Genomic DNA, 25,873 nt, shown 5'->3' on the forward strand with positions numbered 1-25,873 from the left:
AACAATATTCATACTTTTTTCCCAGAGAAATGTGTTATTTTGCCATCCTTTGATAATCACAATTTCATCGGAATAATGAAAGTACCATTATGTATGATACTGTTGCTTTTACCATCAACAAAAATATAATCGCAAACGTGGAATATCTATGTTGAACAAATAAACGGCTTAATACAGATGACGAACTTGTAACGTCATTTCGAGAATGATCATCGTATGGTCGATCGATTTACTCTATCTTCTTACGTATATTGAGTTATATCTTAAAGTAATATTATTATTATACATTCGCCAATTTCGTTTTCATTAACTCGTTCACATATTTAAATATTCAATATACTTAGTCGTATTTTTCTTCTGCCGATTCACTTGATGGACTGTTGATACAAACACACAGATATTATGTGCTTGGAATGTAGAAAAAAATGCTAGACAATATATTGTTATTGTTGTGTCATTTATTCGAAATTATATTAATCAATTGTATATACAATTTTTCATTATTTTAGTAGCATTCATAATAGTATCTGATGGATTTTTCGAAATTTGAAATATCTAATGATCAGTGTATATATAAGCGTCGATTGAGGCTTCATTCAAATGGCTGTCTCAATCAGATTAGATTCATTTTTTTGCATCTGGCGTGATGTGCATTATCATAACACATGAAGCAATAATTATGTGTATATATTTTTCAAATTAATGATTATGCGCAGCATTATTTATTATAGCATTTTCTAAACGCATAAATTAACATGAAGTTTTCTATTATTTTCATATTTGATAACTAAATTTTACATAATAAACATCCTTTTTAATGCTTTCAATATACAATAAATTACGAACGGAAACATTCGTTTCATTATTGTTTATTGGTCGGTAAATAGCAAAGATATTTTATTGAACTCGTCAATAAAACCAGAAGCCGTTAAGGAAAGTACGAAAAGATCGCAAGATAGATTAATCGTCAATTGAAATGAAAATATATAGGCACATTATTCTCAACGGCTATTAGTTTTCTTTTTCTGCAATAAATTTGAAAATACAGGTAATAGACAAGTGATATCATGACAATGCATATATAAGTCAGCCCCTGGCTGATGTTTTTAACTTGAAAATGTATTGAGGCGAGCAATTTCAAATCTCAACGCGCTTTATAAACAATTTGATTTTTTTACAGAGAAAAAATATATGTAAAATTTGAGCACACTATAATACAATAAATGATAAAATAGTAATAAAAATATAATGACGATGACGCATGTATTATGCTAAAGCAACAATTTTTCTAGACAAAATTAAGTTTTTATGATATTTAAATTGCAATTCAACTCACAACAAAGGAGACAAATAATTTTCAAGTACAATAAGTATTACAATTTACAATTCTTTATAAAAATTGTGACGACGGGATAAATTTTATCGATTAATTTTTGAATTTCATTGATTAATTTTGTACAATAAATGTATACATGTTTCCATAAAATTTTTACAAACAATCTTAAGCAGTATCATATTGAATAACAAACATTCAAATATAACACTGATCAATGCAGAAAATTTTTTTACTTAACACAAAACTATTTCAAAATTAATGATTCAATAAAGTAATTAATTGTTATATTATTAGTGATAGAACTCTAGATTTCCAGAAATTAATTACCCAATATAATACCTACTTAACTTACAAATACTTGAAGAAAATGGTAATGCACAGTTCGATTTTGTTAATGATTATAAGGCTAAAGCCATTACAGCATGAATTCAGGAAGCTTACAAATAATTCGCAGAACAGTTTAACCTTTTTTTATGGCGCATATCGAAAATGCAAATTCAACGAAAGAACAGACAACGTAATAATTACAATAAACATGACTTTTAGAACACAAGTCATTGCCGTTAGATTGAGACAACCAATTACAACTTTCCACATTCTTAAATATTTAAAATTGCTAACTTGTTTTATTGGTTAAAACTATGCACAATATCAAAATAGTTGCGAAAACAACAGCTACAACTAAGAGAATGCATACTTTCCGTCTAAATTTATTTTGGTAGTTACTAGCCTTTATTAACTCCTGTGTTCCCAATTCAACGTGTCCGTGTGCGTTTTCGATATTGTTTTCAATACTATCTGTAATTAAAGTAACAACAATCAATTTTTGCATTTCTTGAGAAAACATTTAATCTATTTATCTCCTAGAAATGAGCCAAAAATGTACTTACTAACTGAGTCTGCCTGTTTATACACAAGTCCTGCTAATTCTCTCATAATTTGATTCACGTCTAAAATATCGCCTTCGATTTGTCTTACTCTATCCTCTTGATCCAATGTTAAGCCATGCTCAAATTGTAGTTGCCTGACAGAAAAATATGTAAAGCTTATTGATCAATTCATTATTGTATTTGAAATAAAATTTCACTTTTATCAATAAAGAGTCTGCTCTGTAAAGACTTACCCTCATCAAAATAGTTTTCAATTTAAAGACTGTTTTTGTGAAATATTATTGTAAAACTCATTTGATATCATGCAATTTTATTTTTACTTTTTTAAGTACTAGATTTATTGTAAATATTGTGAGTGAAGCTACAAAGAATTATAGAAAGTGTTTTCTTTTATGTGAACGCATAGTTTTAATTTGAAACAAGGCTCTTCAAAATATCAAATTTGCAAACTCTTAAATATTGATTACACTTACCGCAGTTCAGCTTTCCGATCAGCAGTTTCCTGAGCTTGGATAAGTTTTTGTTGTTCTGCTTGCTCATCATCTTCAAAATCATGGATTTCTACAGTTCCTCTCACAAGTATGTGCCTTTTCATCTTGTCTGCAATGGACTGAAAATAAAATTAAAAAAAAATGTTTATTTATTTATTAATTAATCTTAATTGGAGTTTTAAATCCAACTTACTCTTTGCATATCAGAGTATTTTTGTACAGCATCTTTAAAGTCACTTATGAGCTTCTCAATTTGTAATTTCTGCTGTTTGTCACCTCCTCGCATCAAAACTGTCAGTCTTGCAATATCTTTACTAGTTTGAGTCACCGTTTGGTTAGTGCTCAGCTGCGTAATATGCCTGTAATTGAAGTAAGAAAAAGTTAATATAAAATAATCAACAGAAAAATATGCAGAATGTGAATGAAAATCAAATATATACATTAAATCGTACTATTAAATCAAGCAAACCTACACTTTATCTCTAAGAGTCTGATTATCTTTATTGGTTCCAATATGCTTGTGGGCTCGCTCCAAAGTCCTGTAGCTCGTGTTGATTGTGTATATATTTGTTATGATGTTTTCACTGAGACTGTATAGCTCTGTAGGACTAAAGCCCACATCAGGTACATCTGACCTTTGGTCTGTAGACCCATAGGTGTGAGAACTGTGTGCCATCCTGTGAACAAACACTTGCACAGTTTTTTTTATCACGCCCAACACACACGATTTTAAATTCACAATGCTGTATTAACAGCAGGAGTACTGGATTTCCACTAGACAAAGAGTGGTAAAAAGAACGGTAATTGCCTGCGAAACAATGAGCAATTTGAAAAGGCTGCACTAATTTCCTTAAGTAGAGTATAAAACTGACGAGATTCTCCGATCTGAGTAATTGCCGACGTAAATCAGATTCGCAAAGCGTTACAGCAACTCTCGTATACTTTCACGAGTTAGAAAAAGAAAAAGCAACACGGATCGTTCGTACTCTAACACGACTAACATCGAGTAGTTTGCTCAGAGAGACAAAGTACAACAAAAAAAAAGCAAAGAAAGTACAGCATCTATTGCAACTTAACGGAAAAAGGTATAATAGATACATAGGTAGGTATGTGTGCGCGCGAACGCCCGTATCCGTCAATAACCGTTGCGATAATAAGCGCGAGAACACTAGAGATGAGTTTTTTTGCTTCGTTGACAATAACAAACTCATTAGCTGTCACCAGCATATACGAACCTGTGTGAGCCTCTTGACAACGACGACGACGAGTTCTCGTTTGATAGAAACCTTTCTTGCTAGGACATTTAAAGGTAGGCGCAGCTGCAGGACTCTCCCCAGGAAAATGACAATTACCCAGTGCAATTTTCCAGCTCAAAGTCTATGGATTCGTTTATGTGCGTAAGAGCGTACGTGTGTGTGACACGTCTGTGTGTGAAGTGTATATGGCTCGATAGGCTTCAGTTCGTGCGAATTTGTATTCCTAAAGGTGCTCTCTTTCGCTCGCTCACGTCGCTGCAGTCGACAGAAACCTAACCTCACTGAACATTTATGACATTGTCCAGCTGTTCTCTATCGCGTACGTGTGAGTAGGTGTATACTATAGGTATACAATATTCATATAGATGTGGAGGTATGCGGGCGCGCTCGCGCTGCTGGTGTGAGTTGCTAGAGAGCTCATCACTATATAATGTTCTTTGTTAGAAGCTGTGATGTTGCTATGAATCATCCTTATTTTTTTCACGCCTAGAATGCTTTTATTTATTGATGTTTCAATTGAACACTTTTATGACGGAATCAATCACAATGTCGAATCTCATGGAAATGGCAATTCAACTAAATTATGGTTTTTAATAAAATCAATTGAGTTTCAAGTTGATAAGGATTTTGAGAGATTGTGCGTACATTTTTTGTTATCAAACGTCTGTTTAATGAAGTAAGTAATGCGTTATTACTTAAAAATGGAGCAGATTAATTAGCCATGGAATTCGAAAGCCCCGCGTTCTATAAATCAACTAAAAAAAGTGTTCTACTATATATGGGCTAGGCGACCTATCATACGTTTGCGCAGGCTCAACAACAAAGCTGCGCACGCACGCAAAAGTAAGCCACGACGCTAGTCAAAGTAACCACGTACAAATTTATCAAATTTTTGTTAAAAAAGTTCGCTACACAAAAGTCAATTAGTAGCCATCGATTTATTCGATTGCTGCAAATAATAGCTAAGATAAAAGTGTCGACTGAACCTTCGCAAGACATTCAATCTGGGAAATTGCCGTGTTTATCATATCACACACGGCAGTAGATAGACATACCGCATGTATAGTAATACATATATTAAGATGTCCCCCTCTCTCGGTCTTCTCTCAGGCTGCAACAGCAGCAACTAACACATAGCTACGTCTCGTCAGTCGCGCGCCGGACGCTGAGCGCTGAGTCGTCGACTGCATTGAGTTCGGACGGACAGATCTCAACGTAGGTGTGTCAGTGTGAGCGTGCGTGTGTTGCGATCAGGCCAACGACGCGCCAGTCTACACAGACACACGCTCAAAGCACGGTCAAGTATAGTGTTAACCTAGCGCGCGTTAATCACTCTGTTTAGCTCTGTGCCAGCCAGTCCGGACTCTCTTGGCTTTTTCTTTTCCTTCGAACGAAGAACGCACACACATCACCTGGGGCTGCAGCCGCATAGCAAGAGATCAAAAGTGAGTGTCTTTTCTTAAAAAAGCATCTTTTGGCCTGTATTTGTGTGTTAAAAAGCACCTTTTAACTTGCACTTGTGTGCCAGGTTAATAATATAGGTCTCGGTCAGATACCGCCATCGATATCATGCGCACACATCGCCCTTCGTCACTGCTGCCACGGCATGAGCGAACCTCATTTTATCTCTTGACTAGTCGCGTGTCCTCGGCAAGTTTATCGCAAAAAAGAAACCAAGAGCGCCCGCGATGTTGCATTGCATTCTCTTTCTCTCTTTCGCTCTCACGACATCCACGGCCGATAATGTCGGGCGATTAACACGGTCTACACGTCATTCTTACGTTTTCTCAACTAGAATACACTTGTATCGCTCGCTAAAATTGTTACTCTCGCTTTTTCGGACGCGCACTTTACAACTTAGTATTGTGAAATGTATCGTTCGCTGAATTTCAATCAATGTTTCTCTGGTGGTAAACAAGTGATTCATTGTTAATCTTTTACTTTAAGATGCCACTTCTGTGTAATAATTGCACATACTTCTTTTAAAAATTTCGAAACAGCGTATGTGTGCCTCGTTAGTTCGTATTATAATAGTAATCATATTCCTGAAAAATTATTTAAATAGCACAAAGCAACATAAACATTGGTATATTGTATGGTCAGCGAACGCGTCACTTGACGGTCTCTCAACCGAGTACAGGAAAACGCACTCTGTCGTCATCACTCTAAAAGTGAGAGAGAGAGAGAGAGAGAGAGAGAGAGAGAGAGAGAGAGAGAGAGAGAGAGAGAGAGAGAGAGAGAGAGAGAGAGAGAGAGAGCGAGAGAGCAGACCGTGGCGGCCGCGCGTGCTCGAGAGATCGTTGTTGGCTCTGTCTCGTTCAAGAGACATTGGTCATCGTCTAGGAAGTAGCCACAGTAAGTAACCAACTGAGCTTTTGGATCGTTCGTTCCAGGAGCGCGAGAATGTGAGATTACTGTGAGCGAAGGTTCTGGACAGACAGTGTGTGTGTGTGGTGTGTGTGCGCGCGCGCGCGTGTGTGTGCATGTGTTGCGTCTCCGCCGAAATATAACATGGAGTCGTCGTCCCCGCCTTCCGGTGTGCTGCTGCTGCTGCTCCGACGGAAACACATACACTGTGCGCGTCCATTCGTCGTATGTGCGCTTCTTTCTCGATGTCGTAAAAGAACAGATATGTTGTGTTTTTTCTCGTCTATAACTTCTGCTCTCTCGTTTGTTCGGGGGATGAGTAGGTATATGCGAGATATTGATTTTTTTTTCGGAGTATGCTCGACGACGTTTTGTTGACGATTTTACCTGGCTGCGCGCAAAGGGCTCAGATCGATCCACGCAGATAACTAGAGCTTCGAGGGTGACTTTTTATTCAATCTTCCCGACGTATTGCGGAGAGACGCTGGAGGTTTTCAAGAAACCCGTTAAAGGCTCGAATAATTGTTGGTGAAAGACCAAGCCTTCTTCGGTTTAGCCTTTTATGGACGGTGCGACAGGCGGGTGGGCGAGAAATTGCCTCGGCTCTCTCACTCTCTTCGTTTCTGATGTCATCCTTCTCGAGGATACCAGATGAGGATGTAAATTCAACGTTCTCGATTGTGCAAGGTGTGTGCGCTGCATAAACGAGACAGATAAAGTCGAGTGGTTTCCTGTCGACGAGTTTCGTTTTCTTGTTAGAATCTGACTTTTACACATCTAACATCATCATTGTTAGCTCGAAATCTAGGTCGTGAACCGTACACGAACTTTTACGTAGATTCACGGATCTATTTTTGTTCGTAATGTCAAATTGATGCGCGAATGACGCTCGTGTTTTGAGTTTTTTCCTTATCCACGCGAATACATTACATTTCGGAGCCTGTTTCGAAGAAGAAATAATTCTCTTAGATAGAACGTTCAATGATATGTATCCGGTACAGTCAAAGTATTATTTACTCTGATTTCGAACGTTGTTTGTTGTCGTCGCCGCGATGTAATTGATCCGTCATTAGCTAGATCGCTCTTTTCTCTTTCTGCGCAGGCTTTTCTTTCCGCGAAATCACGACGAAAGAAAAAACACAATCAAGCTTCGGTGTTATTCCCTGATCGCGTAATCAACTTAGAAAATGATCGATGCAATGAGATTTCCCAACGAAATGCTTCATTTTCTTTCTGTCCACCGATTGGTTGAGTTGCTCGCGACAACCAACACAACTAATCCCACTCGCTCGCGGGAGTTTTTTCCGCTGTATGTTGCATCAGCTGATATGGGCGGCCTCTTTTTTCCGCAAAATAAAAACACGCACACGCACAAAATAACCAGACAACGACAAAAACTTGACGGCATTTCCCCGACTCGCGACAAAACAAAAGAACTCGCGTAGCCGACGAAGGTTAATGTTAAATTTAGCCCCGCGTTGCGGAAAAAAAATAGTACAAGTCGATCGATCCGAGAGCGAAAGTGATTAAAAAGACATCGCCGCGACTTTCCTTTTTGCTATCATACGCGACGACATTTCATTCTGATGCGTACGATGACGTTTAACTATGAATAGCCGCTTTCTCTCTCACTCTCGCGCGCGCACTGATTCCCTTTCGGCAAAATCGAGGTCGTAGATAGCAGCTGATCGCCGATTTGTAAACATCAGCTGATATTTCTTTTCCTTTTTTTTTCGTTGTTGAGCACGTTCGAGAGCTTTGAAAATTCGAGTCGCCTCAGCGATTCGTTTGATGCGTCGGCGGGAGAGCGGAAACGCCGTTTAATTCCGTGCTCTCTTTCTTCCTATTTCCGGCTCTGCTGCCCACGGAGAGCGGGCGCGAGAGGCAACATTATGGGTCGTTCATGCGGCTTATACGCCTCGCATTATTTTTCGTACGCGTCGCCCCAAAAAATTCATCGTCGATGCAAGCGTCGCAAATGTTTTCACAATTCAACCTGACGCCAGACGAATTATCAGAGAGAGAGAGAGAGAGAGAGAGAGAGAGAGAGAGAGAGAGAGAGAGAGAGAGAGAGAGAGAGAGAGAACATTCTGAAAAGTCGCGAACGACATTTTACATAACGAGTCTGCGTTATCAATTTAAAATGGACGTTGAATGTGAATAAATTGGTCGGCTTTTGTGTTTGGCGTTCGCTCTGCTCGGATTTCGCAGCTGACCTCTTTCGTGTTCATTCATTTTCATTATCCAAAAATTGGTCGGCTTCCGTGCCCCCCCCCCCCCTCTCTCGCGTTGTGTCTGTTCACTTTTCTGAGCTCTTCTCAATATTTAAATGACGTGCAGAGAGCATCATTATTTACACGAACATTAGACTTTCATGACTTTCTTTGGGGATTTCTGTAAATCGTTGCGTGGCTTTTCACGTAGAAAATACTTATAGAGAGAGTGATCTTGTTGAGCATAAGTTTGTCAAAATGTAAATTGTGATGCTATTTTTGAAATGCCGAACAAGAGTTCATTTCATTCTTTGTAAGAACGGGCAAATCGATTGTTTTGTTCTCCGAGTCAGATTCCCTTCTGCTTTTCATACGAATACCTTTCCGCGTGCACGAATAAATTTTTCTTTGAACACGTGTTGTTTCACGAGGCATATTTTGCCATCCCCGATGTTTTCGTCCCGAGGGAAGAGTTCTGAACGTGACATCGGAAAGAGGTAAACTGTTGACTGCTCATTCGAACGTGAACAGCTCGAGCTCGTTATTGACCTGTCGCACCAACAACTTGGCATTCGATTCTCATCTTCGCGGTAAAAAAAAAAGAGATAAAGAGACTTTGGCGCGCGACGAGTTTGGCCGAGGAAATTGATCACGCGGGAAAGAAGCGCGAGCGCGTCCTGCGCGAGAGCCGCGACGAATCCGCGCGAGGAAGCGATGGCGCCCGCGACGCGCGCGCTCGGAGCAACAAACTTGACGCGACTTATAAATAAATTCCATCGAGCCCGCCTGCTCGTCGGCTGCGCGCGCGCGCGAGGAAACAAAGCGCGCGAGCGTCGGACAAAAGCCGCGTCGCTGGGGCGCGCGAGCGAGCCGAGGCGTCGCCTGGAATTCTTTTTCGCCGCTGCTCCTTTGTCCGCGTAGCGCGACGGCGGAGGTTCAAGGTTGTCGCCGTGCACGGATTTCGGCAATCAGCTGCTGCTCTCGCCTCGCGACGGAAGCACCTGCCTGGCAGCCGCGCGCGTACGCGTGTGCGAGCCCGAAGCGCACGCGCGAAAAGTTCATTGACCGTCTGACCATGAGAGAGAGAGAGAGAGAGAGAGAGAGAGAGGAGAGAGAGAGAGAGAGAGAGAGAGAGAGAGAGAGAGAGAGAGAGAGAGAGAGAGAGAGAGAGAACCGCGCCCGGCTCCCCTGAAATCCTGCCCTCAAGATCAAAGTCGCCCCTCTCTCGTTCCGTCGCTGCCGCAAACGCACGCACGCACGCACGCACGCACAAGTGGGGGAGAGCAATGGATCTTTAACCCCCCACGATACGCGACGCAAACCAACTCGGACACGGGATGCAAGCGTAATTCCCCCCCCCCCCCCCCCCTGCCCCTCTCTCTCTTGTGTGAGGATGACGGCTAGTGCGTGAGCGCGATGAATATTAGTCGACGAGTTCGTTGAATCCGCAAAACGTCGTCTCTTTGTTTCGCCGTGAAATTCACCACAGGCTTTCGAAGAAACGCCGTTTTGTTTGGCAAATGAAAAATCTATCGCCAGCAATTTCAGCGAACATTCAATTTTATCACGTAACCGAAGGCTTCGCAATAGACGTACATCGTTTTATATATTGATTTCTCTAGTAGAGTAAGCATATAACAGAGCGAGAGAGCGAGAGAGAGAGAGAGAGAGAGAGAGAGAGAGAGAGAGAGAAATAGAAAGCGCACAAACAGTTTCAATCGCAAATATATCCGTGCCCGCGTACAGCGAAGAAATTTTATGTGCGTGAAATAATAAGAAAAATCAGGCAGACGACGCGCTTCAGGTAGCGCGTTCTTCCTTCCTTTTCTCGCTCTGGAAGTAGATGCCAGGTGAGAAGACATACAGTCGCCTCACGCGCGCGCCTTTTTATTCTGTTCTTTTTTTTTTTTGTTTGCACGTCACTGCAGTCGAGCTGATTATCAGTTGGACGGCTTATCGTGTTGTTTTTTTTTTTGTTTTTACCTTGTGGCGTGTCGAGCACGCGCGTGAGCGTCAGAACGAGGATTTGCTTTACTTCGCAAAGTTGTTGTCGACCGGATTAGGCGCACGCTCGAACGCTCGTCGGCGATAAAAGCCGACGCAACGGTGAAAATCGCGCAGCAGCCTGGCGAACGAGGACGGCGATGAGCTTTTCTCCGTATTCGTGATAATTAATTGCGGTATTGATTTGTGTGTTTCAGCTTGCCATCTGACGAAAACTGTGTGCCGTGATTTATCGTTCTGGGGGCCAAAACACGCGCAACAACGGACAACCCCACAGGACCGGGGGGTGCTTCTCGTGTCTCGGGAGGAAGGTCAGGGCCTTAATCAATAAAGTCTCGGCTGCCGTGCTTCTCTCTCACCTCGAAGTCCTTAGAAAACCTCGCTCAACTCTCATCACTTTGACTCTGAACAACACGCGCACACACACATACCCACACACACACACACACACACACCCACACACCATCACACCCACATCCACACCAATCCCTCAAGCAGTGAAAGCAAGCGAGTGGCGCATTGTCGTTGTTCAAAAAAGAGACTAAAAGATTCGATGCCTTCTAGGGACGATAATCGCTCCCTATCCACTGAGCAACGCTGGATCCCTCCTTCAACTATTAGACGCGATGCGCTCACCCCAGAAAGCCGAAATGATGTCATCTTCAGAAAGGTGCGGGGCATTCTTAACAAGCTCACACCGGAAAAGTTCGCAAAGCTGAGCAACGACTTGCTCAACCTTGAGCTCAATTCCGATGTAATTCTAAAAGGTGTCATTTTTTTGGTGAGTAACAGGACAAAAGGATCGCTGAGCAATTGCCGCTTTCTCTGCCGACCGTAAGCTAATCAGCCACCTTTCCCTTGCAGATCTTCGAAAAAGCTCTCGATGAACCGAAATACAGTTCTATGTACGCACAGCTGTGCAAGCGGCTGTCCGAAGAGAGTGCGAACTTTGAGAACACGCAAAAGCAAGGTATCGGCAGTGGCAGCTTGCACCAGCAGCATCAGCAGCATCAGCATCAGCATCAGCATCAGCATCATCGAGGAATTAGCAGCGCAACATCAGCAGCAGGCGGCAATAATCACAACCATGTGCAGCACCAGCATCAGCAGGAGGCGGGAGGAAAACGCAGCAACGACAGTACGTTCACCCGCCCTGCTGCTCAACAAGTGTCGAGTGGAGTTCGAGAATCGTAGCAAGGCCAACGAGGCATTCGAGCTCAAGCAGGGCGAGCTCTCGGCCGAGGACGAGGAGCGGCGCCAGAATGCCAAGCGCAAGATGCTCGGCAACATCAAGTTCATCGGCGAATTGGGCAAGCTGGAGATCGTCTCCAACTCGATACTGCACAGGTGCATACAGCAGCTACTGGACAAGAGGCGTGGCGGATCCAGGGGGGACCAGGCCGAGGACATCGAGTGCCTCTGCCAGATCATGCGCACCTGCGGTCGCATCCTCGACACCGACAAGGGCGCCCTGCTTATGGAGCAGTACTTCAAGCGTATGAGCGTACTGGCCAAGAACAGCGAGCTACCGCTGCGCATACGCTTCATGCTGCGCGACTGCATCGAGTTAAGGCAGAACGGCTGGGTGCCGCGCAAGGCCACCAGCACCGAGGGACCCATGCCCATCAACCAGATTCGCAATGACAACGACGATCACCCAGGACGCCAAGGTCACCTCGGCCTCGGTGGCCATCAGGGTGGCGGCGGCGGCGGGCATTCCGGCCCCGGTTCCTTTTATAATAGGAACCGCGGCGACGATCCGGGGTCGCGCGGTATGAACAGCGACCTCTTCAGGCGCATGGGCCGCGTAAGCTTCGATGTCGACAACCTCGGTATTATACCGCTCACCTCGGCGGGCTTCGCTATGAGCTCGCCCTTTAGTCCCAATGGCTTTGGACCTCCACAGCCGCCTGCGCCCACGTCCAACACTTACGGCCCAGGCCGACACAACCAGCGCAACCAACCGCCGGCCAACTTCTATCCCAACCAGAATCGCAACCAGAATAATTACCAGGGTAAACACAACCAGCAACAGCACAACTCGCCTCAGAACTTCAACAATAGTTAGTACTTTTTGATTTATCCGTTCGAGCTTTTCTTGTCGACATTTATTTAATTTTTCTCGCCTTTTTTTTTCAGACGGCAATAAGGAGTCAGTCAGATTCAACAAACACAAACTCATCGGACCACCCGAGGAAATATCACTCAGGCCTTCAGCTAACTCTATGACTTTCAAACAACCCAACATCAATCCAAATATCACGACTACTAACGGTAACTTCACCGTCTTTGCATAACTCTTTCTTATGCTTTAGTGACGTTTATTTAGAACGTTCTTCATGAATCATCATTTAATGACTGATCTGCTAAGAATGCTTCGTTTTCGTTAACATTTTATTAACATACGCCAATTGGGTTAACTAGTAACCTATTATTTTACATCGACAGCAAATGTCTTAATAAAATAAAATATTTTTGTTTGTGTACAGGAGGAATCGACTTGTTCCCTGGTCGTATTCCTGAGTCGCCGTTGATGCGCGCGGCAGCAATGCGTAAACCAAGTCCTCCGCTAATCCCTAAAGATCCACCAGCCACCGTGGTAATCAAGCAGGCTCCACTGGACAAGCAGAAGCGCGAGCGCAAGGACAAGGGTCCTACCAAGGAAGAGGTGATGAAGAAAGTGAACGCACTGATGGACGACTTCGTGTCGCATGGCAACATTCCCAACGCGATCACGGCCTTTAAGGAGCTTAAAATTCCTGAGCGTTTTTTGCGCTGGGCCGTCCATACGATCTATTCGAACGGCACTGAGCGCAATGACGCCGAGCGTACTTTGGCTGCCAATTTAGTCAGTCAGATGCGCAAGGAAAATGTAATTAATGCTCAGCAGTTTCACGATGGCTGGAAGGAATTGGTGAACTCGATCGCCGAAAAGGAAAGCGCGGTGCCGTGTATCGCCTCGCACACTGCTCAACTCACTGCTCGAGCAATCATCGATGGAATGATGCAGCTCGCTGACTTGGCAGCTGTTACTGAGAACGGCCAGCACTATCCGCTCTTCTTGCTTACTCTTCAGCAGCTGCACAAGATCCAAGACAAGCAAACGCTCATGGAGATCTTTAACGACAGCAAAGTTAATCTGATCAGCCAGCTGCCCGAAGCCGAGAAGACTAAAGAACGCCTCGGCGAAATTCTCGAAGATCGAGATCTTACGTTCTTATACCCGTTACTAAGAATCCAAGGGGATATGTGGAAGCAGCTTGAGAGTGATCCTTCACCCAACAGCCTCTACAAATGGATCAAGGAGAAGCTCGACCCATCTCACCATTCCGATCCAGGCTTTATTAACGCCCTCATGACTGTACTGCTAAAATATATCACGCAGGTTTGTAAACTTTTTCATTTTATTGTTCATTTACTTAGTTGATATAATAAGTATCGTTTCGCCTAACGTGTTATTAATTATTTCTCCGACTGCAGGAAACAACATTCCCGCTTGGCACCAATCCAGCTGTTATCCCTGATAAATCTCTGCAAGAGAAGGAAGTTGCATTACTGAGCAAATATCAGCGTATGCTGCAAACGCTTTTGCCAACCATCGAATCCCAGGTCACTGCCGTACACTCCCTACAAGTCTTCTGCCTATCGCAAGGTTTTCCTAAAGGGATGCTATTGCGTTGGTTCATTGCACTTTACGATCTTTCAATTATTGATGAAGATGCTTTTATGCGCTGGAAGGAGGACGTTAACGATGCTTATCCAGGAAAAGGCGATGCCTTATTCCAGGTAATTATTAAAAGATGAAATTTTTTCTTCTGGTTCGACGTGAAACATTGATCTTGTTTGTCTTTAAGGTAAACGCGTGGTTGACATGGCTAGCGGAGCAACCGTCAGAGGATGAGGACGAAGAAGAAGATGAGAAAGGAGACAACTAAGAAGGAAAGAGGAGAAGAAAATCCCGGGAGGGAACACTGTCCTGATAACAAAAAAAATATATGTCTATGATTTGCGATAGATTTTTACTATCTCACAATCTAGCTGAGCCTTGAAGGTTTTGGTTTCATCAATTACGTTGCCTATCTAAAAAAATAAGAAAATTAAAAAAAAAACCGGAAAAAAAGTCAACAAGCGTCCTGTCAGCGCTTGTCAGTGCCCTCCAGCAATCAAAAAAGAAAAAAAATGTTACACAAAGAACGCATTGTTGACGCGTGCGAGCTTATACATTGGTGCGCGCGCGACCACCGCGAACAGCTTCGGTACAGTGAACAAAAACAACAATATAAAGACAGAACAAATAGCAAAAATGATTAACGGTTTAATATAGAACTACCAACGGCGCTTGATATAGTTCTGCGCGAACAGGAAGTTTTAATATATTAGATAATTGAATATTGAAATATTATTATGATTTGTATTATCATTAAAGAAAAAAAAATGTTGAAAAAATGATATTGGGCCAGCAATGAGTATTGGTGCAGAAAATAGTATCTGTTTTATGATTGAGGAAAAAGCAATGCGAAAAAATGAAAATAGCAACATACACGCATGATTTAAATGAAACAAAAAGTATAGGGTAAATCAGTAAAAAAAATTAGTCTGATGATTTGTATTGTCCAAGTTTTTGTCTAGTATTGTGTACGTGCCACGTTTTATAAGTCTTTTTGTCTGCGCATAGAGGAGAGAGCAGCCTGTTATATCTGTGTATCAACTTTTACACTTATAATGAATCATTATTGCGTATTGATCGTTATTAATTAAATGCATTGTCCACGTGACATTCGCGTATGTGAGAATGTTCAACCCGGATAATTCTATAATCGACTCTCTTATGAACAAACTTTGACCTTGATCCCAAAGTGTAAAACGTGGAAAGTTGAATAGGGGAAAAAAGTCGGCTATTTGATTTTATAGTGAAAGAAGATTCGTACTCGCGGCGTCAGGGAGAGACTTTTCGTTTTTCGGCGCTTCGAACGTGTATTTCTTATCGTTGTAGTGGAAAATTCAAGTAACGAGAAAGAGAGACTTATCATTGGCAAATGGAGAATTATATCAATCAAAATATCTCTGCCTGGCAAATGCAATCGTAGTCACCTATTCTATGCCCAAAGTATGTGCGATGAATATAAACAGTTTAATTACAAAAAGAAAAAGAGGGGGATACGATTGAACGATTAATTATATAACAACCAGCAGCCAGCGTCACATCCACATTAATAAGAAGAAAAACATAACATAGCGAAAACTAGTGACACTTACTAAATCACAAGCAAAAACAAATGAATAAACACGAGCCTCAGTGTAATTTATTAAAGAACAGATAACGTGAAACAGCTCCTCCGGTTGTTCCGTCGACGACCAAAATGTTTTTCAAGCCTTTTACCTTTGTTTCCTTTCTTATTCTTTATGAGTTTTCCTCTGAATTTAGACAATTACATTATACAATATACATATATAGTTGAGTTGAAAAAAGTGGCAAGTAAAAATGTTGTTCGAGCGATTCAAGCAAAAATAATAAAAAAGATATTAATAATAAATTGATTGAAAAGGTATGAGTGTTTACTTTAATAACCTTCAGCCCGGATGATTAAATCAAATTTAATTTGAAAAAAATTTCGCCTGGATGTCAGTGCAATAATCGTGCTGCGACAAAGTACGCTTGTTTTTCCTTTCTTTCCCTTATAAGTTTAATTGTAAACTAAATTTTTGCATATACACTAATGAATTATGTTGAATGAATGTAAAATAATACGGAACTATCATTGTTTCATCATGTACATAGAAAGTTTTTGTTATCTCTGGACTGAAGTGTTAATGAGAAGAAAAATGCTAGTTATTGAGGTTGACCGTTTATTTCTGTAAATCCGTTTTCTCTGTAAAATGTAATCACGTAACTAGACAAATTTAATGGAGAATCGGATAAAAGTAAAAAATTAATGAACAGCGTATCAGAAGAAAAAAATGGAAAAAAGTACTACATTGTGTTAGATTTATTGTTTCGCAATAATTGATTGGTGTGATACTCGACCGACCGACCAAAAGAATGTATCGTTTTTTCATGGAAATCATAATAAAAACATTTTTTTTTAATAATGTAATGGCAAAAAGGAATAATATTTTCCATCGACGTCTTCTGAATACTGCAATTTGTTCTTTTGATAACGCGTCGGTCGAGTGTCCTATAATTTCCAGTGTTATAATATGAAAAAGAAAACTATGAAAATGAATAAAAAATACGTCTTTATACCATTTTTCACACATAAAATATATCCTTTGTTTGTAATGTCGCGTAGGCGCGAAAGTAAGCGAATATAGGCGGAATGAGAGAAATTTAAATTGAAGATAATTCGTAGTGCGACGACTCTACCTCAATGTAAGACATCCTTTCGTCTGAATGAAATTTTGTACTTTGAATCATTATGTAGTTCCGTTTAGCAAAGAGAGAGAGAGAGAGAGAGAAAGAAAGAGAGAGCGATATTGAAAATTACTCAAAACTATCAATTACGTAGCCAATTACACTTTTTTCCTTGTACCTTTCGCTCAGTTCTGTTTCTGAAGGACAAAGTTAATCAATCGGAGGCGAAAGAATCGTCGCGCTTCGATGGATATCACCACAGAATCTCCATTCAAACAAATTCACACAACACTCTGTAGCGAAATATTTCTGTTTTATTTGAGCGCAAAAAGTATGTTTGCACGTGGTTCTTTCTGTAGCAACAATCAATGTAATATTTAATGGCTCTCTGTGGTATATGCATCCATTCTCTGTCTCCCAATCTCGCTTCGTATGTCATTCGAACTCGTCAATGTAATACACGCGCTCGAGTCTACCGAAACGGATAATTATGAATAGACATCCATTATGTCTCAACTTTACTGCTTTTCTTTGCAAGCTCGACGAACTTCTGTATGCATCATCTAAACATTTTCTTTTTTTTCTTTAGTGTATTGTTGAACCATTCGCTAAATGAAAATCTACTAACCACTTTCCATTCGTCGAGACGAAATATTTGAGGCGACGAATGAACATTTTTTTGGAAAGTAGAAAGTCTTTATTTGTTCGTTTTCGAGTGTGATAATGGAAAGGAAAAAGAAAGTATGACAGTATTAATTGTTTTCTTTTTCTTTGTGAATAATCGCTGCATTATTACCGATATTTTGTGTTACAAATGTGAGATAAAGGTGACGCGCAAGATTGAAGTAAAAATAATAAGCAGGTTGAGAATATATCAATTTAGAATTTTTTTTTGTTCTCTAATACTAATCAATTTTTTTATGTGGACAATTCTTAGTTCTCAGAATAAAATAATTTTTAGTATGAATTTTGTTACTACTCTGAATTTATAACATTTCGACATAGTTTTTAGACAAAAAATGAGTTTTTTTGTTTGATTTATGACGACCAAGTCATAATAATGTTTTTTAGTCAATAATCATTTTGTTGCTATTATTTATTGAAAAGCAATCACTGTCAATTTAAGTTCCATGTTTAGCAATTTACATACAAGTCAGTTTAATTTTATACTATATAAGAGAATAGGGAAATGCTCAATTCATTCAATTCATTTTTTTGATAATCAAACTACGTAAAATGAATTATCAATTTTTGTTTGTAGATAGAAACACGATGAGAAGATTTTGAATTGAAAATTTATATCGAATCATAGATAACAAGTAAAATTGTGTAAGTGCAAGAATCTATAATTTGTCCTGAAACAAAGCCTTGAATTACAGTTTTGCAACCATTAATTGAATAAACTTAGCCTTACCGACAACATTTTATTCTTTTAAATTGATTTTTCAACCCTTCTTACACTATCATATACTTGTAACATAATCTATTTTTAAAATGTTATTTCAGCAAGCCGTCATTGGAATACATAGCCAACAGTTAAGAATTTTTAAATCGAAGAACAAATTCTTACGCACAGGTTTGATATTTGGCCACACGCTACCTCCGTGGCAGATTTGAAAAGTATTTCTTGGAAAGCAACACCTTGAAATATAAAAGATAACGTCGAGTTACTTTATCTATTCCATTGCATAACTCAGACGTATATACGTGCTAAAAAGGGACAACAAATTCTTGAGATATACAAATAAGTGATCAGCAAAGTAATTTTCGAATGGTGTTGAACGAAATATTTGAGATTGCAACTGTTGTCCCGTAATTAGTTGGATCGAAAAGGGAAGCAGGGAGCTGGATACAGCGATAGGAACAAAATATCACAAATTCCCAACGAAAAATCTGTTTGTCCAAATTAAATTTTTATTAAACACGTTTTTCTTTTCTTTTTCATTTCAATAACATCGAGGACGAATCATATAACATAAATAATTATTGATCAGTTTCACTTCTCAGCGCTCAACAATGAAACTACGAGTAACACTGGAAGATATTACTACGCGGATGTTGTTATTTCGTGGTTTTTACTTTTTGTAATTTGTTGTCGGTTGTTTGAAAGAGGAAGGGGGCACAGCGGCGGCGGCGGCAGCGTCGTCTTCTTGGCTCCGGCTGTGCTAAACGGTTTTTTTAATATGCGTGAGAAGCGCATGCTCTACTTTATTCTCGCTCTAGCTCTTGGCCTGTCACTCGCACTTCGATCGCTCCAAATTTTACTCATTTTCTCTCTCTCTCTCTTTCGCGCGCGCGCGCGCATGCACTCTCAACACCCGTTCGTTCTCTCTCTCTCTCACGCTCTCTCTCTCACGCTCTCTCTCTCTCTCTCTCTTTCCATCTAATTGTATGTGTAACATGTGTGTTGATACTCTCGTCTTTTTTACTTGTTAAGCCCTAAACACAGCGCAAAGCACATAGTATGTATATAATAATAGTTAATGATAACCGGCGGCGAAAAAACAATTGAAAATTATTTTTCTTATATTTTGTTTGTTTTTATATAATTTCAAAGTTGTGGTATGTATATACATCACACGTGGTACAATCGCTTTACAGCTATTCACATGTATATTTGAATTACGGATTATATTTATAGGTATATATATGTTCAGCCCGTTTCTCCTTCAATCGATGCACTCCAACTCTATCTATTTCTTTCTCTATCCTCTCGCGAAGTCGATCTTCAAGCAGCTCTGCTGGGCGGAGGGGGGGGGGGGAGAATTACACGAACGTACAAACATAAATGGATTATATATATATATATATATATATACGTCATTCTCGTCTACTGCACAGGCTACTGCACAGCAGCGCTAAACTTACATATTTTTACGTGTTTACGTAGTTATGTGTATATATATGTATATATGTATATATACACATATATAGAGCTAATTGTTTTATTTATAAGTAACCGAGGAGAGGACTATATATGTATATTATATATAAATCTCGTGTAAGTGTATTGTTAAGCGTGTGTTTGCTCAAACGCGTGCAATTTTGGGAATATTCCAAACAAAAAACAAACCAGAACATGATACAACTCTTGCACTCGTGGGTGTGTACACGCTCTCTCACTCATTCACCACCACCGCGTTCCCCGGCCTTATAATTCGATTATTATTATTACAACACATATATTGTCGTTGTTTTATCGTCTGTCCGTCGTAATCTTGGTCCTAAAATAACCTGTCATCTCGAAAAAGTACAATTGGCAGATAAGAAAAAAAGAAAAGAAAGAGAAAAAAAAAGCAAATACTATACTCATATTACTAATCAAGTGTGTGTGTGAGCGACAATTCGAAAAAAACAAGATTAAAAAGAAAAAACAACGTAACGAGGCGCGAGAGAATGTTTATTTTGGCTGGCCATACGCAGCCGCCTCCGCCGAAGTACATAGATACACGCACCGAACAACAAAACATAGACATATTGTATGCGAGGTACGTGTATAAAGCTTCGCTATGTCCTAAGGCAGTCGGTCAATTTTTATTGGAGAAACCCCAACAAACTTATCTCTCTCTCTCTCTCTGTCTCTCTCTCTCTTTTTCATAATTTTTTTATTTTCTTTATATGGAATGTACAAATTTTTAATTTGAGAGCCTGCTGCTTTAATTTATTTTGCGTTCTTTCACTTGTTATTTTCAATCCTGCGACAAAAAACACACTATTGGTGGTAGGATTCAACTCTCGCGCCTCCTTAGCAACTATAATACTATTTCGTTATTATTTTTCTTTGTCATCAATGGCGCGCCGAATGTGTGTTTTCCGTAAACTTTCATTTGCCGGTTATTTCAAAATTTTCTCTCGCTGACTCTCACTCTTTCTCACATATTCTCGCTCGCTCTTTCTCTCTTTCTATCAGGCTAGCTTCGAGTTTAATTTGCATTTTACTTTTTCGTTATAAACAGTATTGTATCATCGTCGCCGCATCGCTTGCATTTTTTTTTCATATATGTATACATATATTTATATATATTTATATATTTATATAATTGTGCTAAGTGTTCATTTATCGATAAACATTTTTCTTCACCGCCTTATCTTCGTCCTTTTTTTATCCTTCATTTATAATAATATACTTTATACATTCAGTAGAGCCAATAAGTTTTCAATCAATCAATTCAATTGTTCCATCTAGGCTAAAAATGATTACTATACAATGATGAAAGATAAAGGTATCGGTATGGGATATGGGCTTGGTTAACCATCTCTTTAGCTTCTCATCGATGTGTCTCTTTTGCTTTTCTTTTCTTGTGTAGTTTTTTTTAACTCTTAAATCATTATTGCCGCCTGCTCTCCTAACGTCAACTTCCTTTGCGCCCTCCGAGCCATCTAATATTTTCAAACTTTTTTTTCTTTCGTTTTTTTCTCTCATTCTCTTTCACACACGTCAAACACTTCCGTGAGCGAGTGACACTTCGTAAAAACATTTTTACTTTGAACTGGTTTTATTTCTTACATGCAGCTGAACGTTAAATGCCTTGAGTCTAAAGAATTAATTTAACAACAATAACATCGTAACGTATATATCAATTGAGATGAAGAATGCAGAGAAAGAAATTACATCACTTGATGGTTCAGTTTGAAAATGTATAAGATTGTTATGTTATGTTATGTTTGATAAGTCAATAAAAAGAAGACAACTCGCTAAAACGATATACACGGCTATACGAGTAAGTTTCGGAAGCGAAGTGGTCGGTTGGATGGCGCAGGCGACAAACGATAATAGTGTTCCTGCCACTACGCGATCACGCTCTCTTTATACTGTTTGTTAATAGTCGGTGTCAGGGTTGTGCCAATCCGTTTAAGCGGTCGGTTTACCAGACTATCGGATCACAATTACAAATCAAAATCATGATTTTCTTATTCTTTAGCAATTGTTTAAAAAAAGCCATATATATGTATATATATATATATATATATATTTCTATAATGTATGTATGTTCAATCCTTCTCTCCATCCATGAAAATACGGTAAGAGATCCGGCGATAAATGATTCAGTACAGCCACGAATCGCGTTTTTTTCTTAGGCATGTCTTTTTTATTTTTCCATGGTACAAGTTTTAAAAAACAAAAAAGATTCAACAACAATAATAATAACCTTTTCAAAAGATTTTTTTCCCAAAGAAAAAAAGTAGTGATAACAGACAAGAGCCGTTTTGTTTAAAATAACAGACTTTCTCGTGTCTTTAACTCTACGAATAATAATAATAATGGTAATAGTATGTATAATAATTGTACAATGGTTGGCGAGTATCTCTCACGTTTCCCTAATTATAATAAATTTTATTCAATAATTAAAACTAACACAAAGAATAGCTCGCTATATAATAAAAAAAAACAAATTGAGACACATACAGAGAAATAATAAACGACAAATTAAGCTGCCATATACCACTCAAAATTCAACAATAGTCGAACAAAGCATTTTTGTGATTTTTTTCAATATCTTGTAAATGTGGTGTTTCTTGTAATGTATGATATGGGCTCTCAACAAACAATCAATCGGAGATGATGTTTTTTTTTTCAATTAATAGTTTTAAGCGTAGGATCACCGCTTGTTTGATGCTGTTGTTTTAAAACCTCAGATATTACAATATCTCGCGAAGAAGAAAATCATGACTTTGATTTCTCCATGACTGTGAGCGTCTTTTTGTTTGTTTGTCGTTCGCTCTGCTCTCGTTCGCACGCGCGGCAGCGGCGGTTGGTATAGAACACCACCGCGTGATCTACTTAGAATACATGTAGATGGCGACGATGAGACCGTAGAGACCCAATACCTCAGCGAAGATGAGAATCAGGATCATACCGACGTAGAGACGTGGCTGCTGAGCTGTGCCCCTCACACCGGCGTCGCCCACAATGCCAATGGCAAATCCGGCGGCCAAACCCGAGAAACCTACCGCCAGACCAGCACCCAGGTGAATAAAACCTCTGCAAATCGTTAAATGATATATAATTAGTTAATCCCGTGTGCTATGACATTTGTTAATGTTGGCTTACTCGAATATCACAACAACGAACGGACAAACAGTCTCGACGATTTTGATTGAGTTTTGCTCGCGAATCGAGTTCGGAAATGCGAGTTTGCTTGAGATTTCTATTAAGAGCGACAAGTCGCGTATGTAAAATACATGTACTTACTTAAATAATGGGTACTGTGAGGGCTCCTTCAGATCACCGGCGATAAGTACGGACACAACAAGACCGTAAATAGCAATGATACCTGCCATGACCACAGGAATGATGGATTTCATGATAAGCTCGGGCCTCATCACAGACATAGCTGCGATTCCGGTACCCGACTTGGCAGTGCCATACGCCGCACCAAGGGCTGCAAATTTCCATTCGATACAATTAATTAACTACTTATAGTACGATGTATTTATCTTAACTTTTGTACGTGCGCAAATGTCTTTACGTGTGTGTTTATCGATGTATCGATGAATAGCTAGTATTATCAGACGAGCAGTGATTCTTCGCGATTACGGTCATTTTTAAAAATTCTTCGATGCACGCTAATCAGTTGCTTCCGTCTTTACATAATACAGTTTTGGCTTGGTATTTTTTTTTCGTTTACGCTTCGTTTACGTTAGTCGATATACACATACATACATACGCGCGCGCGCATGCACACAACACACACACACACACACACACACACACACACACACACACACACACACACACACACACACACACACACACACACACACACGCGCGCGCGCGCACGCACACATATGAATGCAACATGACTCGATGCCTAACGTAGTGTGGGTGGTATCATATAATAGATTAATGAAGAATTTGCCAACTAAACTGTAAAAGTTAGTGTGATAAGTAAGCAAAGTTGAATCATCGTCGTCGTCGGGAGTTCTCCCCAAAGGTCTGGCGCGGACGGCTCGAGGCAGTCATACGTCCCGATGGTCACATGATTCTCACGTTGCTCGGTCACATGACGGCCTCATGCTCGCGACGTATACGCGCTTGCACGAGGAGGCGTGGTTGTTTCGGTGCAGCACCACCGTCGTCTTCGCTCTCGCGCTTTGCCTGACACGCGCAACCACGTGACCGAGCAACGACTGGCCCATTTGGCCGTGTCTCAAGGCTCTCGAGCGATGCATTTCGCGTTTTTTGGAAAGAACGTCATCTCAATTATGCAGTCGTCTCTGTCTCTTGTACACGGCGCCGATCAATCGTAGCCGCTTTCTCTCGCGCAAGAGTGCCACACGGCAGCGGAGAGCGTTGGCCAAGGGATTCGTATTGATTCCTTGCCGAGCTGCTGCCTGGCCATTCGACGTAGCGAAAAAGGGACGCGCGCATACGAGCGAGCAACCCGAGCGCCGCCAACCCTCTACTCGTCTTAGACGACCGATCGAAACTCCTCCGATCCCTGAAAATGCTAATTGCTCTCGTGGATTTGCTCGGCCCGCTCATTCATTCCGTATCGTACATGCTGATACTGCTCAAGTCCGGTAATCATGATGAATCACCGGACGAGAGGAGCGATATTGCGAAGATAGGGATGTACAGCACGATAACGACGACGGAGAGTTTGGTAAGAGCTCGCGAAAGCTCAAGGGACGGAGAGCAGCGAAATTGGCGCGAGCTCGGCTCGCGAATATTGTCGATGACATATTCTGGGAAGTGAGCTGACTGGCCGAAGAGCAGCCACGGCGAGGATAATTGAGCGGCGGCAAATGGGAAAATGGCGGTGATTCTCTCGCGATTAAGAGATCGCGAGCGACCCGTTCGGATGCACACGCACTTTCCGTGTACGGGAATCCCTGAGCGACTTAACGGTTGACGCCCACCTGGTCACGAGGTACGCTCGTGCGTGTACAGCTGTGTACGTGAGTGCATATGTAAGCTAACTCACCGGAGAAGATGATGGCCGACGCGGCACCCATAACGCCGAAGAACGGTCCGTAGATTGGGTTATCTGTGCCTTCGGACATGATGACTCTGTGTGTGTGATGTGGCTGTGGCTATTTCACGAACTCGTGCTTGCTAAAAGCCGCCTTCCTCCCGAGCGAGTCTTCCTTATGTATTTTTAATTCTTTTCGCTCTCCCTCTCGTTCACTCTCTCAAACTCGCTCGCTTACACGCTCGTTTCTCGACTGCTCTTTCTCGCTCTATCTCTGCAGACACACACGCCTTCGGCGACACGACTAACACTAGTATATCAATAGCAGCCAGCAGCCGAGCAGAGTACAGGCACAGCACTGGCAAACATGGAGGCTGCGCGAAAAGCGTGAGCCGGTCATGTGACGGACCACTGCCGGAAGCTCCCAGTTCTCCGGTCGCATTGGTCGATTGCCAAGCCGCGAACCAATCGGGCTACGTACTCGCGTCCTCGTGACGGCCAACAGGCTGACGTCAGCAGCCAGTAACGAACAGAAGGTGACGGAGCTAGCGCCACTTGAATCGCTAAGCGCGTGACCACCTTTCGCCGCGAGATTTTTACCCATTTTCCATCCCGAAATTTCTTGCTTTATGCCTGTCGTGCAATCACGATTCTTAGTTGGTTTACGCGAGAGCGTTGATTATTGACGAAGTTGTAAGTTGACCGAGGTAATGTTGTTTCATGGATTCAGGTCGCGGTAAAGGTTTAAACACATGACGTCCGGGGGCGGAGGTGCCAGTGGCCTCTTCGGGCACTACTTTAGTCGGTTTCGCGAGGATTTCCCGTGATTTATGAGCGCTGATTTCTTATCAGCACTGCAGATCTTGGCTTATTGTCTACTCGTATTTTTATTCGATTTTTATTGTAGGAAAGTACAGCATGTTGCAAAATAATCATTCCGAGGATTCGGTAATCGAGCCTTGAAATTAATCTTGCAGGGGGAGTATTTTTAGTCCCCATATAATAAAAATTCTTGTTGTTCCAACCAAGTTTTATCGATCATCGGTAC

General features: G+C 40.9%; 3 protein-coding genes across 4 annotated transcripts; 1 reads left to right on the top strand and 2 right to left on the bottom strand.

Annotated features, from left to right (window-relative positions):
• Positions 1 to 447: 447 nt before the first annotated feature.
• LOC131662879 (syntaxin-12) lies at positions 448 to 4,238 on the bottom strand. Of its 2 annotated transcripts, XM_058932850.1 has the most exons (6): positions 3,953 to 4,238; positions 3,191 to 3,394; positions 2,911 to 3,076; positions 2,700 to 2,836; positions 2,227 to 2,360; positions 448 to 2,134 (listed from the first exon to the last, which is right to left on the bottom strand). In XM_058932850.1, exons 2-6 carry the CDS (start codon positions 3,391 to 3,393, stop codon positions 1,953 to 1,955), a joined length of 822 nt encoding a protein of 273 aa, XP_058788833.1. In that variant the 5' UTR covers position 3,394; positions 3,953 to 4,238; the 3' UTR covers positions 448 to 1,952. The 2 variants fall into 2 exon arrangements, with proteins under 2 accessions (XP_058788833.1, XP_058788835.1); XM_058932852.1 differs by lacking the exon at positions 3,953 to 4,238 and having other exon boundaries at positions 3,191 to 3,408.
• Positions 4,239 to 11,110: 6,872 nt separating this feature from the next.
• On the top strand, positions 11,111 to 18,331 carry LOC131662877 (eukaryotic translation initiation factor 4 gamma 2). The gene is given in 7 exon segments (XM_058932848.1): positions 11,111 to 11,338; positions 11,422 to 11,709; positions 11,711 to 12,620; positions 12,697 to 12,831; positions 13,047 to 13,942; positions 14,038 to 14,343; positions 14,412 to 18,331. Coding segments are annotated over 7 exon segments (2,844 nt in total). The 3' UTR covers positions 14,493 to 18,331.
• A 470-nt stretch (positions 18,332 to 18,801) lies between these two features.
• Positions 18,802 to 25,193, bottom strand: LOC131662735 (V-type proton ATPase 16 kDa proteolipid subunit c). The gene is made up of 3 exons (XM_058932605.1): positions 24,838 to 25,193; positions 23,103 to 23,292; positions 18,802 to 22,892 (listed from the first exon to the last, which is right to left on the bottom strand). The coding sequence occupies exons 1-3, from the start codon at positions 24,914 to 24,916 to the stop codon at positions 22,688 to 22,690; spliced, it is 474 nt and encodes a 157-aa protein (XP_058788588.1). The 5' UTR covers positions 24,917 to 25,193; the 3' UTR covers positions 18,802 to 22,687.
• Between the last annotated feature and the right edge of the window lie 680 nt (positions 25,194 to 25,873).

The sequence above is a fragment of the Phymastichus coffea genome, unplaced genomic scaffold (assembly GCF_024137745.1).
Source record: "Phymastichus coffea isolate CEN01 unplaced genomic scaffold, Cenicafe_Pcof_1.1 PCOF00028, whole genome shotgun sequence".
NCBI lineage: Eukaryota > Metazoa > Arthropoda > Insecta > Hymenoptera > Eulophidae > Phymastichus > Phymastichus coffea.

Bases quoted from the DNA above. Each gene is read 5' to 3' on its own strand.
- LOC131662879 (XM_058932850.1), bottom strand. From the start codon at position 3,393: ATGGCACACAGTTCTCACACCTATGGGTCTACAGACCAAAGGTCAGAT. The intron at 2,837-2,910 runs GTAAGTTGGATT...TTTTATTTTCAG, and splicing joins AATACTCTGATATGCAAAGA to TCCATTGCAGACAAGATGAA. The intron at 2,135-2,226 runs GTAAGTACATTT...CTTTAATTACAG, and splicing joins TAAACAGGCAGACTCAGTTA to ATAGTATTGAAAACAATATC.
- LOC131662735 (XM_058932605.1), bottom strand. From the start codon at position 24,916: ATGTCCGAAGGCACAGATAACCCAATCTACGGACCGTTCTTCGGCGTT. The intron at 23,293-24,837 runs GTGAGTTAGCTT...GGAAATTTGCAG, and splicing joins GTCGGCCATCATCTTCTCCG to CCCTTGGTGCGGCGTATGGC. The intron at 22,893-23,102 runs GTAAGTACATGT...AACGATTTGCAG, and splicing joins TCACAGTACCCATTATTTAA to AGGTTTTATTCACCTGGGTG.